The sequence below is a fragment of the Eulemur rufifrons genome, chromosome 14 (genome assembly GCF_041146395.1).
Source record: "Eulemur rufifrons isolate Redbay chromosome 14, OSU_ERuf_1, whole genome shotgun sequence".
NCBI lineage: Eukaryota > Metazoa > Chordata > Mammalia > Primates > Lemuridae > Eulemur > Eulemur rufifrons.
Genome location: NC_090996.1, coordinates 4,687,470 through 4,705,363, shown reverse-complemented (window position 1 = coordinate 4,705,363; position 17,894 = coordinate 4,687,470). Strand labels below are relative to the sequence as shown.

At 35.8% G+C, this 17,894-nt stretch overlaps 1 protein-coding gene across 5 annotated transcripts in view; it reads left to right on the top strand.

The window, feature by feature from the left end:
• The window catches only part of AUTS2 (activator of transcription and developmental regulator AUTS2), a 1,139,956-nt gene that overhangs the window by 495,230 nt on the left and 626,832 nt on the right, over positions 1 to 17,894 (top strand). For all 5 annotated transcript variants that reach the window (XM_069486207.1, XM_069486206.1, XM_069486205.1 and 2 more), the window contains exon 3: positions 11,194 to 11,295. In XM_069486207.1, coding sequence (XP_069342308.1) covers positions 11,194 to 11,295 — 102 coding nt within the window. The remainder of the gene's footprint in view (positions 1 to 11,193; positions 11,296 to 17,894) is intronic.

Below are 17,894 nucleotides of genomic sequence, written 5' to 3'. Positions count from 1 at the left end.
GGAGGTAGTGAGCCATGTGTCCTTATGGTGGTTAAACATTCCATATAGAGGGGTCTAGTGAGTGCAAAGGCCCTGAGGTGAGAATATGGCTGGTTTGTTTGAGGAATAGTAGGTAGGCGAATGAAATTGTTACAGAGTCAGCAAGGCAGAGAGTAGTATAAAATGACATCAGAGAAATAATGGGGGAGCCAGATAGAGTAGGGGGCTGCCTTGTAGGCCACTGTAATGACCAGCAAAAGACTGGTAAGTAATGGCCAGAGAGGTAGGAGGAAAAGCAAGAGTGAAGCAAAGTGTTTCAAGGATGAGGGAGTGATTGAGTATGTCTTATGCTATGGTTACATCAAAAAGATGGGGACTGAGAATAACTACTAGTTTTAACAATGTGAAGGTCATTAATGACTGGTACTGCCTTTAAAGCCATATAAGAGGGACCTTTTCCCTGGACCCTGCTCTGGCCCTTTGTAAGCCATGTCCCTTCCCAGAGAAAAAGGCTTCAAAGTGACAAATATATGCCTGCTTGGAGCCTGCCTCTCTCTTCCCTTTTACACCATGCTACTGGCTATCTGGGACTGAAATTTCCAGCCCAAATATCTTCAAACTGGCTTCCAGGGCCTGTTCTTGAAGCTCATCATTTGAGAGCAAATTGTACCACACATATGTCTATGTCTAAACCCAAGTTGGGGTCCCTGCTAGTGGGAGTTGGATAAAGTTTGTGATGTGGATGGGGCCTGGAAATTGGCCTGGAATGTCAGCATGTGTGTAGGTGAGGCTTCTTGAGATGTGGGACAGAGCTAACTACAGGTAAAAAGAAAAGTGCACCAGGCTGATGGCTGGTTCTTCTACATTGCCACATTCCATCAGGAAACTTCAAGGAATGCAGAATTCTAAACTAAAACACGGGCTTTGTTGACATTGTAAATAAGCAAGGTAGAAGGATAGGACATATGTTATTTAACACTGTGTTATTTCTATGTACACTTTCAACTACTTAGAGAGTGTTTGGGTTTCTTGCCTGGAGTTCTGCAAATGTTTTAAACAACCTGTTGTTGAGCTTGATAGGAGTAGTTTTATGGCATATGGAGACAAAAGCCTTCTTGGAGGGGGTTAAACAGAGAATGGGAGGAGAACAAGTGGTCACACTGAATAAAATGTTTTCCAGAATTTCTTGAAGGCAATGAAAAAAATGGAAAGGTAGCTGAGTTTCTTTGTTTTGTCCTGTTTCACTGTCTTTTCTTCTAAGGTGGAAAAAATTAGTCAGGCTGTTTGTATCGTAAAGAAATAGATTATATCAGTTTGCAAGGGCTGCCATAACAAAATATCACAGAACAGGGGGCTTAAAAAATGGAAATTTATTTTCTCACAGTTCTGGAGGCTAGAAGTTTCCAGATCAAGGTGGTGGTAGCCATTGTGTTTTCGCCTAGGGCCTCTCTGCTTGGCTTGTAGATGGCCACCTTCTTGCTTTGTCTCTATATGCACACATCCCTGGTGTCTCCCTGATGCCCTAGTTTCTTCTCATAAGGACACTAGTTAGATTGGATTATGGCCTACTCTAATAGCCTTCTTTTAACTTAGTTCTTTAAATGCCCTACATCCATATACAGTCACATTCTGAAGTAATTGGGGAGGGAGGCAGGTTTAGGACTTCAAATGTGAATTTTATGTGGGTACAAATAAGTCCATAACAGAGATCTCAAATATTCTAGAGCACGCATTTGTGGGACCTGTCCTACCTCTGAAATATCTGTGGCTTTTCAAAAAAGTTAACTCTAGTGCTTGCTAACCAATTCAGTTCTGTCGTTATGGAAGTAATGTAGCCTTTCATGGGATAGTCACTAACTGATGATAAATTTAGTGACATATAGGTTCCTAAAATAGCTATGGACAGAGGAGGGGCCTTAGCCTTGATGAGATTTTAATTTTTGACTGGATTTGAAGTGAACTGAGATCAAACAGTGGTTTGTTGGATAGAGGTTTGCTGTAAAAATTCAGATTGTAAAAATTTTGATAGATTGCAACCAAAATATTTTATATTACAATAAATCCTAGATGCTCATAATTTTTTTTTCTATTGAAGTGGGTAGACAATAAGTGTATGTGTTAGAGAAGGACAATTTCTTTTCCAGAAATGAGTTTTTAAAAACTTACGGCAATTTTAAAACACATATGAAAGTAGAGATAATAGCATAATGAAGCCACATCATCCAACTTCAGTAATTAAGACAGGGCTAATCTTGTTTCCTCTATACCCCTGCATACATTCCTCCCCAATAGGTACTGCTCCTCTTAACTTCTGGATTATTTTGAAAAATAAAACCCAGATATCAAATCATTTTACCCATAAATATTTTAGCATGTATCTCTAAGGGAATCTGTTTTTTTACTATAACTACACCAAAATATAAACAATAATTCCTTAATATCATCAATGCTTAGTGTACATATTTGTGAGTTTATTTCATAACTTTTTTATACTTTACTCAAATTATGTTTAAAATAAAATCTGTACATGGAAATTGGTTGAGGTATCTCACATTTCTTGTCCTCTCATTCGTATTCTTCTATATTCACTTTGCAATTTACTCATTGAGAGAATCAGGTGATTTCTAGATTTTTCTGATTTCATCTGATTTGTGGTTCAACGTGTGCCCTTTTCTCTTAATATTTCCTGTGAACTCATAGTAGATTTTACAGTTTGATAAGATTCAGGTTTGATTGGGGGGGTACTTTATTGGTAGTGTGATGTTTTTAAATTTTGTGACATATATTACCTGATTTTCTCTGTTTATGATGTTAGCAGATGTTAGTAGCCATTCATACCTGATTCTTGTGTATTTTTTTCATTTTCAAAAGGTCCTCTAAAGGTAACCGGTGAAATATTTATTTATTTGTTGGGTTGTTTTTTGTTTGTTTGATTCGTTTTGTTTTTAGGATCACTGTGTGTTTGTGGATTTAAACATATTTAATGTATTGTTATACATTGTTATTATGCTATCGATACTCAAATTGTCCCCTCTTCCCTCAATGGGAACCCCTTCAATTTGGCTCCCAAGCCCCTTTGACATGGTTTTTCTACAAAGACAAGATGCTCCAGATTCATCTTACATATTTTCTTGCTTAGACCTTCACTTGACCATTTTTTGCATAGCAGAACGTGAAAAACAAAAAATATAAAGCATTTTATGTTTGAGGGTGATAGTTATTTTAAAGAATGCCAGGCCATTTAAAAAGTTTGAAGCATGTTTTCTTATGGAAAATCATAAAAAGTAAGTTTTCTGTGTGATTTTTATATATCATCCTCGAAAACAATATTGTCTCAATTAGTTTTTAATAATCAAAATCTCATTTTCAGAAAGCTAGGAACTATACTAAGGCAGTCCAGCATTCCCTCATCAAGTTATTTTTGCATTGCATGTGTGAATTTCTGAGCCTATTTGAAAACAGATTTATGTTTTAGTCCACAGTTATAAATAAGGAATGCCAAACAGCTATTTATTCTGGCTTTTCTCTTTAATCCCATTCTTGTACGTTTTTTTCCTTCCATAGTTTAAACTTCCTTTTTGGTCAAAAATGAAAAGACAGGTATGTTATTATGCCCTTTATCAACATAATTCAACCTAGGAATGGTATCTACATTGTAGATAGAGATGTGAGTTATATATCAAGCACTATTTTTATACATCCTTTCTCTTCACATTATTAAGTTATGAAGAAATAGTATCGTAATAGCCTCTTGGCCTACGCATAGAGAGTAGAGGTTATGATTCCCTTGATAAGTGGTAGAACATGATTAAGTTCTGCTTTCTAGGTTGAGTATGTCTATTATAAGGCTATCAAAGTTGGTTAGATTGATTTTGATGATCTTAATTGCTTTTTGTTTATGTTTGAGACTATATAGTTAGATTGATCTTGGCTTATTTTCCTCTCTTTATTTTATTAACTTACAGTTTTTTCTATTGCTGTGAAGTCCACTGAACCCCTTTTAAATGTTGAATAATATATGTGTTTGGCAAGTGGAAGCACTTCAGTAGTTTTCATTTTCCAAGCTAATAGCACAACCTTCAAGTCATTATCTGTGCAGTAATACCTTAAGTGTTTATTTGGGAACATCACTAACACAGATAAATAACTTTCTAAAGTGCAAGCATATCTAAGAATCCTGTTTCTTCTTTTGCATAAATAAAACTTTTCTAATTCCAGTGGAGTGACTATGGATACATGGATTTAGAGGCAATTTCTCATTTTCTTGTATTTTTAAACCCACTGTGGTAGGCAGAATTCCAAGATGGTTCTCAAGATACTTGCCCCCTATTTATTCCCACGATTAGATTTTCATAAGTAGTATAGTTGACTTTAAGAAAGGTAGCTCTTCTGTGAGCCTGACCTAGTAAATGAACCCTTAACAGGGACCTGACTTTTCCTGGAATGATAGATTAAACTGATGGACTCTTTCTTTTTTTAAAATAAAGTGTTTTATTGAAATATAAGTTGTATGTATACACACACATAATATATGCATATATACATATAATATATACCATAAAATTCACTCATTTCGAGGGTACAAATTAATGAGTTTTAGTAAACTTATAGTTGTATAATCATCACTATACTTTAGTTTTAGAACAGTGCTACCGTCTCACAAATTTCCCTCATGACCAGTTGCAAATTGGAGAAATCTTACATTCTTGTGAAAAATTCTGTTAGAACTTGGCAGCCTGTTATTACATTCATTTTGTTGTATTGCATCAGATTTTTGTACCTTTTTAAATTAGGAAGGTCATAACATAATTCCTTCTAGATTTTAGCAAATTAGTTTTCCATAATTTTTTTATACTCTGGAACCAATTTTGTTAAATGTTCTTTAAAATTTTAAACTATTAATATTTGATTTTAGTTTTGAAAGTACCACCATAAAATGTTTACTACTATAATTTAGAAAATTTTCCGTTGTATTTTAATTTTTAATATTTTGTTTGCTTGCTATCTCTTTTTATACTTAGATTTGTAAAAGATATATCTGTTTTATCTTGTGGGTACCCCCCAATTATACTGTAGTTTATTAATTATATAATTTTTTAATTTCCAATTCATTATGTTTTTTCATAAACGGATTGCCTTACTCTAATTTTCCCTATAGTTGCTTTCTTGCCTCATTTTTTAATTCATTTTGATTTCTATAATCATGCTATTTGTTTTTATTCATTCTCATTTAATAGAAAATACATAAAGTTCATGAGTTTACCTCTAACAAAGATTTTACACCATCCTATAATTTTTTTTATTTATATATTTATACTTTTAATTTTCTTAATTTAAGTGAGGATGTGTGTGTATTTGATTTTTCTCTTTGATCCAATTATAATTGTGGAAAGGATTTTTAAAATTTCCTTTTAAAAAAGATTTTAAAAATTCTTTAGGTGATACGGACATTTAGTGGTGCCATTAATTTTTATTGTAGAAAATGCTGCTCATGTAGTTTTTACATTTTGAAATTTATTCTGATATTTCTTGTGACCTCGTGTTTTTCAGTTGATCCCATACAGGCTTGAAGAGGTGTGTCTCTGTAAGTTACCAAATTTACTGTATAATAACCAAGCCAAATTTTGTTTTTTAACCTCTATGTTCTTTTCCATTGTTTTGTTTTCTTGCTCCCTCATTATTAGGATGCTAAAGTCTCCTACTTTCTTTTGGTTTCCAATATTATTTAAAATATTTTTTACTTTCATATAAAGGTTTAAAACTTACCCCTTTAGTATAAAGTACAGAAGTATAAGAGGTAAATATTTTATCATTTGTTACTATTTTTGTATAGTAACTAAAGTAACAGACTGTCTTTGACATATAACTTCACTGAGCCATTTATTTCTAGCTTTTTATCTTTTTCCATCTCTCTATTTTTAGATTTAGGGTCCTTTGTAACTAACAAATAATTGGATATCTATCTATCTGTCTGTCCAACCCAATACAAAGTAGTTGTCTTCGCCTTTTTTTTTAAATGGGAGCTTAATCTATTTATGTTATCAGAACATTTAGTCTTACGCTTTTGTTTCCTTGCTACTTCCCTTATTTTTCTCCGTTTCTCTATTTATTATATGATTTAAATCCTTTTAATTTCTTTCCTTTTCTTTCCCTTTCCCATTTCTTTCCTTTTCTTTTCAAGAGACAAGGTCTCACTCTGTTGCCCAGGCTGGAGTATAGTGGTGCTATTATAGTTCCCTGCAGCCTCAAACTCCCAGGTTCCAGCGATTTTCCTTCCTTAGCCTCCCAAGTAGTTGGGACTACAGGCACGTGCCACCAGGCCTGGAAAATTTAAAAAATTTTTTATAGAGACAAGGTCTCACTATGTTGCCCAGGCTAGAGTATTTTTGATATTTAAATTTTACTTGTAGTTAGCTTTAAGCTTATCAAATAGTTACTTAAAACACTTTCTCTATTGTTGGCAATAACAAGATAACCTTTGATTCTGTGATCCCAGAGAAATTTTGCACGATTTATTTTCCTGCCCTAGTATCCAAAATTTTCTTAATTTTTAGCCTTTATGTACAACATGCTATTGTCCATTTCAAAGTACAGTATAGTTTCCATTTTTAAAAAATAATTTTCTATCCAACTTTATAATTTTGTTTGTACTAGTTAATTCATGTTACCTTATTTTGATGTGTCATCATTTTCATTATATTCTTTAGTTTGATTCATGTTTCTCTCATCTGACATACCTTTTAAAGCTTAAGGAATAAAACAGTACAAATTCTATTCAATTCATGAAAGTTTTATAATTTGAAAACAATTTTATTTTGAAAAAGAAAAACAATATTTTTACAATGTTAAGTACTTGCCAGTTTGATGGTAGGTAAAGTCTACCATCAGAGTAAAGTCTAAAATTTTTCAGGGCAAAAGACGAAAGTTTTGAGCTTATTGACACACTTTCAAAACATTGTATAGAGTTCATTTAGATCCCTACAGGAAAACTCAGCAGTCTGAAAGAGGATATATGCTGCTTTGAGGAACTAAAACTGTGGAAAGAGATTACCTTTGAACACTTTTCTGCATTGTGTTGCATAATTCACATCATTCCTCTCAAGTTCCAGGCATATATTCTCTACATAATTTATCCTTCTGTAAATTTTGTTTGACAGGTTAATGACACCTACTGGGCATCAAGCATCTTTTTGGAACCCTCCATACTCCAGCTGGAAAGAATGGTATAGTCTGGCTCACAAATGCTGAGCAGATGTGCACAGAATTGCTCTACCTTCACATATTCCAGGGTGGTGGAACTTTGTTACATGTTCATTAGCCGTGATAAAACCTTGGATCGTTATTTTCCTAATTAGCCATTAATAATAGTTAACACTATAATGAGATCACAGTTTCAGAGTTTGGAGGATATATTGTTGACAGTGAAATCTAATGAAAAACAAACTGGCTTCTTATATTTTATACGAGATGTTAATCTTACTGATAGAATTACTGCCACTCCTGCCAGATACCAGCTTCCATTCATTTTATCTGTTTTGTTCTATTATAATTCTGATACATAAACTGTATAATATTCTAATGGGAAGAAACTTCTTAAATTAGAGAGTGGGTTATAGAAATTATTAAATAAGCAAAGTTCTGAAGTATCTAAAGGCTGATAGTAACAAATCTTATTTCATCAGTTATAGCAAAAGCTTTCTTATAATAGCAACCATGAATGCTCAGACAAATCAATGCAAGCAGATCAATTTTTCTTAGCTCTTTAAATGTTTAAGGCAGCACCTGTCCTTTACAATGTCTCTTGGTTGTAGGTAATAGCTGGGAATTTCAGGTGAAGGATTACAACTCCTGAGTTAGTTATGCTATCTGAAATGATCCATCAGATGTGACTAAAAATGCCAATTTGAAAATGTATTCAAGGGATTAGGAATGAACACTTCTTTGCCTGAAATCTTGTGGTTTAGCTTTAGCATTTACTAGTCAATCCATTTCTTTGAAATATTTAGCTGTGTGACAGCTTAATATCCTAAGTTTCCTTTAAACTTGAGCCCGGCTTTGGAGGAGAAAGGGGTAGCGTGGGGATGGATTTTATGTGAGGCTTTCTGAAGAAAATTTACTGAAGTGCTTTTGCTGGCAGGGCACTGGGAAGGCTAGCAAGCTGCTGCTTCTCAGTCCTTCTTGGGTTTTGCCCTTAGCCTAGATCAACATTTAGTCAGATAATTTATGTCAGAGCCTCTGACGTCTATTGTTGGGTCTTGTTAAAGTCATCATCTTCCTTTCATGAGGAAGCACAGAAAAGGCCCAGGTGTGATGCCCAGGGTTTGTTAAGCCAGTTGGATATTTGGAAAAGCCCTGATGCTCTTATATTCTCAATTCCCAGCTGGATGTGTTCTTCTCATCTAAGTTGGGGAACTGAGTTTTATAAACATGTTTTGATCAAACATCACCTAGTAAGATTTCCTTCCTTGTGAATGTATGGTAGTTGAGTATCACAAATATATTAAAAAAATATGGAGAATACAAATATATTACAGAATCATTCCTTCCATGTTAACTGTAAACATCTAAATGGGCACTAAGAATTAAAGAGAGGAGTAGGCAATAGAGACTTAGTCCTAGATCTCTTGTCTAATTCTGAGCACATCATTTGCTGTCTTTGTTTCTTCATCCATACATTGGAGGTAGTTCTACCTGCCCTTATGTAGAGAACCAGTAAGATAAGAGTTCTGACAGTGCTTATGAATTAGAGGGCCCACTCTACAAACAGATTTTATCATTAGTATAACTATATTATAACCTTTGGCTTTTTTGAACTAGAAAAATATAGCATGAAGAATTATAAAAAGCATGAAGAATTAAATGTTAGCTAAACTTTGAAAGCATTTAAAAAAAAAAAAAGACAGGGTCTTTCTCTATTGCCCAGGCTAGAGTGTTCATAGTTCACTCATAGTTCATAGTTCACTGCAACCTCAAACTCCTGGACTGAAGCCATACTCCTGCCTCAGGCTCCCAGGTAGCTGGGACTACAGGCTCTCACCACCATGCCTGGCTAATTTTTCTGTTTTTATAAAGATGAGCTGTCACTCTTGCTCAGGTTGGTCTTAAACTCCTGGTCTCAAGTGATCCTCCTGCCTGAGCTTCCTAAAGTGCTAGGATTACAGGCGTGAGCCACTGCACTTGGATTAAAGGCATATTTTAAAAAATAAATACAGAAAGAAAGAGCTCTTCAAAGACCATAGTAGAAGAGATAAAATCTGAGCTTTAAAAAAATCCTGACCTCAGAAGCACAGAAAAGGTGAGGGTGAACGTTCCAGACAGAGGGAATCTGGTGTGAAAAAGTACAGACCAGGAATGGGCAAGGAATGTTCAGGAAATGGAGAGAAGGTGATGTTCATTTTAGATTAAATCTCCCCTTTGAAAATCATTATAAAAGTTAAAACTTGAAGAGAATGACAACATTGTGAACTTTTATTCCATAGTTAATAAGAAAAGGCTCATACAGCTTGCATCTATCTAAATTAACTTAGAAAGAGTAGGTTTAGCATTAATTTAGGAGAAAATTAAGTACTTAAGGGCGCAGGAGGTTACAAAGTAAAATTAGCATCAATTTTTGTGGGGTCAATTACAGAAGACTTCCTGGAGAAAGGGATTCTAGAAGAAAGTGATAAAAGTGGATTTGAAGAAAGGTTGAAAAGGAAGAAAGAATGCTCTATTTTGGGGATTTGAGGGAAGCTGACTCTGTGAATGCAATGACCAAAAGGGAGTCTGAACTGTAGTCTTTAAAGAGAGGCACCTTAAAGGTACAAGGAATGTTGATTCAGACTCACTGTCCATTCATCTTGGTTCCATCTGCCCCATTGGCTCCAAGGCCACTTGAAAACCTGCAGGCAAAAGTTTGCTACCTATTGCCTGTTCTGCTCTTTAAGTTCCCTCCTGCCTAGAAAAATGAAACATGTATTTTGTTTGACACTTTCCATGTTCTCATCCATGCACCACTTGCTAATGTTTCTTCCTATTTTCTCCCAAAAGGAACTCTGTTTCTCATATAATTTCCTGGCATGTTTCTTTTTCTGCCTTTGCTTTCAGGCTTCCTTCCATCAGGAGTGTCTTGCCCTGTGCTTTCAACTATATGAGCCCAATCTACTTTTAAAATCCAAGCCTTCAAAAATCACTTGTCTGAACACCACTGGCTACTTTTTGGTTTCATTCAGCATGCATTTTCTTGTGTCATTATATTTATCTTGCTATAAAGAGACTATATCTTGTAACCTTCAGCATTACATTGCTTAGTGTCTCTGAAAATGGGTGTGTGTGTATGTGTATCTGTGTGTGTGTGGGGTGTGTGTATATATATATTTATGGCTTGTAGTCTAGTATAGACTGATGGTTTTCAATTTTGTGTGTTCCTATTTTAATGGAAATTAGAGCTGGATAAACGTGTAGAAACCACTAGACTGTAAACCTAATAAGATCAGAGACATGGTTTTTGTTTTTTTTGTTTTTTTTTTTTTGGTTTACCACTATATCTGTACCACTTAGTTCCAACTCAAATGTAGTACTTAATACATATTTGTTGAATGAATGCTGATTTAACTTACTTAATCTGTGAGTCTTAATCATTACTTTTAAACATCTAGCAAGAGAACTCCAGAATGTTGTCTCAACAAGATCATTAAGTGTCTTCCCAGTGGTTGAAGAATAACATCAGAGCATCTAATCCATTTTCCCAGAGAAGAAAACCTTGGCTTTTTTGCTCTGTTTTGTTGTTTCTTTCTTTTTTCTTTTTCTCTTCTCTTTTCTTTTTTCTTTTTCTCTTCTCTTCTCGAGGACAGAAGAAATAAGGTGAGAAATCATAGTTAATGTAATCTGGCTTTAGACTATTCAATGTTTTTGGTCTTTTCATTATTGAAAAAAAAATTACAGTGGAACAGAAGAAAAAACACGAGGAAAGACTAATTTCCAATTCGTGGTCCTTGGTTAGGCTTTTGAGGTATTTATTTAAGTCTTGCTCATTCTTTTCTCTACATTGACATTTCACAGTGAATATTTTGCTTATTCTATCCTCAGTGTATTTTCTATGGCACCTTACCTGGTAGTATTAAAAAACCAAGAAGAGTGGACCTTAAATTGTTCACTCTTGACAAGGCTCGAAAAACAGGAGCTAAGAAACAAGCCATTGACTTTTTCCTTTTTGCTCTTTTCTTTTGCGTTTAGCTCAAGCCAGGACAGAACAGCTGCAGGGACAGTGACAGTGAAAGCGCCAGTGGAGAATCCAAGGGGTTCCATCGGAGCAGCTCTCGGGAAAGGCTCAGCGATGTAAGTTTAAAGAAAAAAAAATTTCAACCCAAACCACACAGGATTGATTCAGGTCTCTATTACATAACTCTCCCCTCCCTTTAAATCACTTTGCATACCCAAGCATTGCAGTTCACACTTTGTTTGTGTACATGTTTGAACCTTGCAGTTATGATGTCACTCTAAATGTAGTGTGACCAAAAATGTATTTTAACAAATTATAAGGTAGATGGGAGTAGTTTTCATCTTAGAAACAATCAGTTGCAAAGAGAAAGGATTATACTTTTATCATCAGTGTTAAAAATGAAAAAAGTAGACAGGTGGTACTATAACTGGGAAATGATTTCATTTAGCTATGGAGTTTTTGTAATTTCTTCACCTAGGAAATTGGTAACTGTCCTTTTCTGTCATTTTAATCCTGTTAGAAGTGATGACTAGCCACTTACTTGGCAAGAGAAGGAATTGAATTTCCTGATGAATTTCTGGGAGGAAAAACCTTGCGAGAACATACCATACCTCTTAAGGTGTCTGTCAGCCCTCTATACCTGGTTCTTTTTTTTTTTTTTTTTGAGACAGAGTCTCACTGTGTTGCCCAGGCTAGAATGAGTGCCGTGGCGTCAGCCTAGCTCACAGCAACCTCAAACTCCTGAGCTCAGGCGATCCTCCTGTCTCAGCCTCCCGAGTAGCTGGGACTACAGGCATGCACCACCATGTCCGGCTAATTTTTTCTATATGTATATTTTTAGCTGTCCATATCATTTCTTTCTATTTTTTTTTTAGTAGAGATGGGGTCTCGCTCTTGCTCAGGCGGGTCTCGAACTCCTGAGCTCAAACGATCCGCCCACCTCGGCCTCCCAGAGTGCTAGGATTACAGGCGTGAGCCACCGCGCCCGGCCTATACCTGGTTCTAATTGTCCTGCAGCCCCCTACCCACCAACAGGGCAGATTCCCCTCTACTGTTTCTGAGAACCACCTACCCCCTTTGGACCCTGTTGTCTTTTCCTGTCATATATCCTATATCAGCATTTTTGACCCATCTTTGCCCCAAGAGCAACACTTGGGAACTCTCTTATAAAATGGATCAAGTAGAGAAAAAAATTATTATTTCTACCAACAAAGCAACATTAACAGATTAAGTGAGAGAACACCATGAAAGAAAGAGAAAGCAGTTTAGAGTCTCTAAGTATTAAGAAGAAGCAGAGTTAGGATATATAACGAGGAGCAAAATCCTTCACCTCTTTTCTTCCTTTTTTTATACAGTACTCTAAAGCAATGGTCTTCATTTTAATGTGCAAGATGATCTACTGATTTAGAGAAAGAAAATATCACTACTTTTCTTCTAAAAAAAGAATTAAGCTTTACTACTATTCAATTTAATGAGCAAAGAGTAGTTGATGTCTATAATTCTTTTTTTTTTTGAGACAGAGTCTTCGCTCTCCCCAGACTAGAGTGCTGTGGCATCAGCCTAGCTCACAGCAACCTCAAACTCCTGGGCTCAAGCAATCCTTCTGCCTCAGCCTCCTGAGTAGCTGGGACTACAGGCATGTGCCACCATGCCCGGCTAATTTTTTCTATATATTTTTAGTTGGCCAGATAATTTCTTTCTATTTTTAGTAGAGATGGGGTCTCGCCCTTGGTCAGGCTGGTCTCGAACTCCTGAGCTCAAACGATCCGCCCGCCTCAGCCTCCCAGAGTGCTAGGATTACAGGCGTGAGCCACCACGCCCGGCCTGATGTGTATAATTTTTAAACACATGAATCTTAGGGATGTGTACTCAAAATTTTTTTTACTGAGCGGTGTCCACTAGCGTAAAACACCGGAGACCACTGCAGCACACTCGGCCATTCTTGGTAATAATACCAAATGCACTTCTTTATCAGCCAAGGAAGACAACCCCAAAATATAACCATACCTACATACCTCAGGAAAGTTTGTGAGGTTTTGAATGAGAGTTGATATATGGCATATTGAATAAGCGGAATAAACAAAGTATCATTATTTCTGTGTTATTCTTAATATCTTTTTTTTTTTTTTTTTTTTTTTTTTTTGAGACAGAGTCTCACTCTGTTGCCCAGGCTAGAGTGAGTGCCGTGGCGTCAGCCTAGCTCACAGCAACCTCAAACTCCTGAGCTCAAGTGATCCTCCTGTCTCAGCCTCCCGAGTAGCTGGGACTACAGGCATGCGCCACCATGCCCGGCTAATTTTTTCTATATATATTTTTAGCTGTCCATATAATTTCTTTCTATTTTTTAGTAGAGGTGGGGTCTCGCTCTTGCTCAGGCTGGTCTCGAACTCCTGAGCTCAAACGATCCGCCCACCTCGGCCTCCCAGAGTGCTAGGATTACAGGCTTGAGCCACCGCGCCCGGCCCTTAATATCTTAGTTATGGATTTATTCGCCTTCTTCAAATATGGTATGACATCTATCAGTTATATAAATAAAGAGTATTAGCTCAGTCTTTTTCTGTGGGTATGAGTGTTTTGATGTATAAGAATATGTTTCATTATGTATTGATGTGTTTCATCACTTTTGTAATGGAGCTGTATAGTCATAAAACCATAACAACCTTTCTTTACCTAAGTTGTTAACAATACTTCAAGCTTGAATAGCTGTCCTTTTGAGATGTTTTTATGCTCTTAAAATGAGATCTCATTGACCCTGGAAATTATTCCAGGGTTAGTCAGTCATATTTTCTTCATAGAGTGGAGAAATGAAAGCCACATCACTTCAGGGGACAAGAGTGCAGTGATTATATCTTTTGACTGGTTGTTCTAAACTCACTTCCCATTAGATCAAAAGAAATTGACCAGCGTGAACAACATAGTCCAAGACCGTATCTCTACAAAAAATACAAAAATTAACCAGGTATGGTGACACGTGCCTGTAGTCCCAGCTACTCAGGAGGCTGAGGCCAGAGGATTGCTTGAGCCCAGGAATTTGAGGCTCCTATGATGATGCCACTGCACTCTAGCCCGGGCAACAGAGCAAGACCCTGTCTCCAAAAAAAAAAAAAAAAGAAGAATTGACAAAACATATTTCATATTTATGAATAGGAAAACTGAATATTGTTAAAATACCAATACCCTTTGCTATTTGTAGATTCAATATAATCCCTATCAAAAGTCCAACATTTTTTGCAAAAATGGAAAAGCAGATCTTCAGATACATATGAAATGGCAATGAGGGTGTCATAATAACCAACACAATCTTGAAAAATAGCAAAGTTGGAGGACTTATACTTAACCAATTTCAAAATTACTGCAAAGCTACAGTAATAAAAACAACATGGGACTGGCATAACATTGTACATATAGATCAATGTAATAGAATCGAGAGTCTAGAAAGAAACTCATATACCCAACTGATTTTTGACAAGAGTGCCAAGTCTATTAAATGTGGAAAGAATTTTTTCTTCAATAAGTAGTGCTGGGATAACTAGATTGGTACATGAAAAAGAATGAAGTTGGGCCCTACATCACACCATGTATAAAAATAAACCCAAAATGGATCAGTGACCCAAGTAAATATAAGTGCTAAACCATAAAACTCTTAGAAAAAAATATACAGGTAAATCTTTATGACCTCGAATTTGGCATTGAATTCTTAGACATGACACCAAAAATATCCACAACAGAAGAGAAAATATTCATAGGTAAATTGGACTTCATCAAAATTAAAAACTTTTGTGCATAAAAGTGTGTCATGAAGAAAGTCAATAGACAACCTACAAAATGGGAGAAAATGTGTGCATATCATGTAAGTGATAAGTGTTTAATATCCAGAATATGTAAAGAATTCCTAAACTCAACAACAAAAAACCTAATTCAAAAATTGACAAAGCACTAGAATAGACATTTCTGCAAAGAAGAAATAAAAGAGCCAATAAAATGAAAAGGTGCTGAAATTTATTAGCTTTTAGAGAAATGCACATCAAAACTGTATCGAGTTACTACTTTACACCTGGTAGGATAGCTATAATTTTTTTAAAAAGAAAGAAAAATAACAAGTGTTAGGGAGGATGTGGAGAAGTTGGAACATTCATATAGTGCTGGTGGGAATGTAAAATGATGCAGCCACTGTAGAAAACAGCTTGGCAATCTTCAAAAAGCTATATATGTAATTATCATGTGACAGAGCAATTCTACTTACAGGTATATACCCAAAAGGATGAAAAATAGGAACTCAGGTACTTATAAAACAGTTGTTCATTACAATATTATTTACAGTAGCCGAAAGGTAGAAACAATCCATGTGTTCATCCACAGATGAATGGATGAACATTGACACATACATACACATAATGGAATATATTCAGTCATAAAAAGGATTGACATTCTGATACATACTATAATATGTTTGAAGCTTAAAAACATGCTAAAAAAGAAGCAAGACATATAATGACAAATATTGTATGATTCTACTTACATGACGTTATCTAGAATAGGCAAAGTCATGGAGAAAAGTAGAATAGAAATTATCAGGGATTGGGATGAGGGGAGTGGGAAGGATGGGGAGTTATTGCTTAATGGTTATAGTTTCTTTTTTAGAATGATAAAGTCATTTTGGAAATAGATAGCAGTTGCTCAACATTGTGATTGTAGTGAATGCCACTGAATTGGCACATTTAAAATAATTGTTAAAATGGAAAACTTTGTGTCTTACATATTTTACCACAATAAGAAAATGTAGAAAACAACTTTAGGGCTATAAGAATCATGTCAATCTTATGTCAAGCCAGTCAGTGAAATACTTTGATTTCATGTTATTTATTAACTATTAAAATTCACACATTTTGCAGCAACATTCTTAAAAAGGAAAGAAAGAGAAATGACCAAAGGAAAATTGGCACTTAGTGGGATGTTCCAGACTTCCAATAACTTTTTTCCTGCATATTTGTAGGTCTGAGGTTTTAGTCTTACATCAGGTCCTAATGGCAATCTAAAATCTGCTGAGATAAAAGTATTTGATTGGTCAACCCACAAAACAATTATTTTTTATACCAGGGCAACACCTACTCACACAATATTTTAAAAAGTAAAGATAACCCCATTTTTGCTTGAAAGAGAATTAGTAATTAATGACTGTCAGAGATTGAGAAGATTCAGTCAAAGACTGCTACTGGTGTTTGGTTTTGTTTTTGAAAATAACTTTCCATATCTAAAAAAATTAGCTGGGCATTAGGTAGCACAAACCTGTAGTCCCAGCTACTTGGGAGACTGAGGCTGGAGGATCACTTGAGCCCAGGAGTTTGAGGCTGCAATGAGCTGTGATGGCACTACTGCACTCCAGCCTAGATGACAAAGCGAAACCTTGTCTCTTAAAAAACAAAACAAAAAACAAACAAACAAAAAACCCAAAAACCAAACTCCTGTGTCACTACTTACCATGATTATGCTTTCACTTACTTTCTTGAACATATGGAAAACAGTTACAACTTTTAGTGTCCTTATCTACTAATTGTGTTACGTGAGTCATTTTTGGGTCTGTTTCCGTTGGTTGCTTTTCCTCCTCATCATGGGTCATATTTTTCTTCTTTGAATATCTGGCAATTTCTTATTGGGTGCCAGAGATTATAAATTTTTTTATTGGGTGCTGGATATTTCTGATTTCTATAAATATTCTTTATTCTGAAATGGAATTTTGTTCCTTTGAAATAGTTTCTTTTTTGAGGTTTGCTTTTGCACTTTCTTGGGCAGGACCAGAACAAGTATTAGTTTAAAGGTAATTTTTCCTCAATACTAAGTACTCTGCCTAATGCCTGATAATATTACCAGGGCTTTCCACTGTGTCTGGTTGGAATACAAACTATTCCTCGCCCTGTGTGAGCTCTGGGGATTGTTCTCCCTCCTCTTTTCCAATGGTTGTTTTCCTTGCCTTGGGTATTTTTCTCCCACACATGGGCTGTGAGCACTCAGGTGAGGACTAGAGGGGAACCTTGTGCAGCTTTCATGATTCTCTTCTTTCTGTGAAACTCTTTCCTCTTCATGCTCTGCTATGCAACTCCAGCTGCCTTGACCTCCCCTGATTCTCAACTCTGTCTTCACAACTCAGGGATACTACTAGTTTCCACCTGGGCCACCTCCTACCCCACACAGCATGTGGCATGACAACTCTCCAGGCCATAAGCTGGGAAAATTGTAAGGGTCATCTCATTTGTTTCTCTTCTCTCAAATATTATCGTATTGCACTATTACCCAATTTCTAAAAACTCTTGTTTCACACATTCTGTCCAGTTTTTAAGGAGATAGGAGATTATAGTCAGTCCCTGTTAGTCCATCATATCCACTAGTGGTTTTTCAGCTGAGATAAAAATTTCTATCAGTCTTCTACCCACTTTAATTATATTTTTAGAAGTTTTGTCAGTTGAGATTTATTCCTAAGTGAGGCTAATCAAGATACTATATATTATCCCAGCTTTGTTTTTATGAACTGGATAGGCAAAAAGAATAAGAATAAAGGATTTCAGTGTAGCTGGAGGATTTGGTCCATGGGTAAAGCTTAAAAAACCAAATATGCTGGGCTTTTCTAAATTCAGTATTCCCAAACCATATTGCCCGGAGAGGATAACTGACCACAAGGACTTTCAGATTGTCCTCATCAAGGGGAGATAGTAACCTTTTT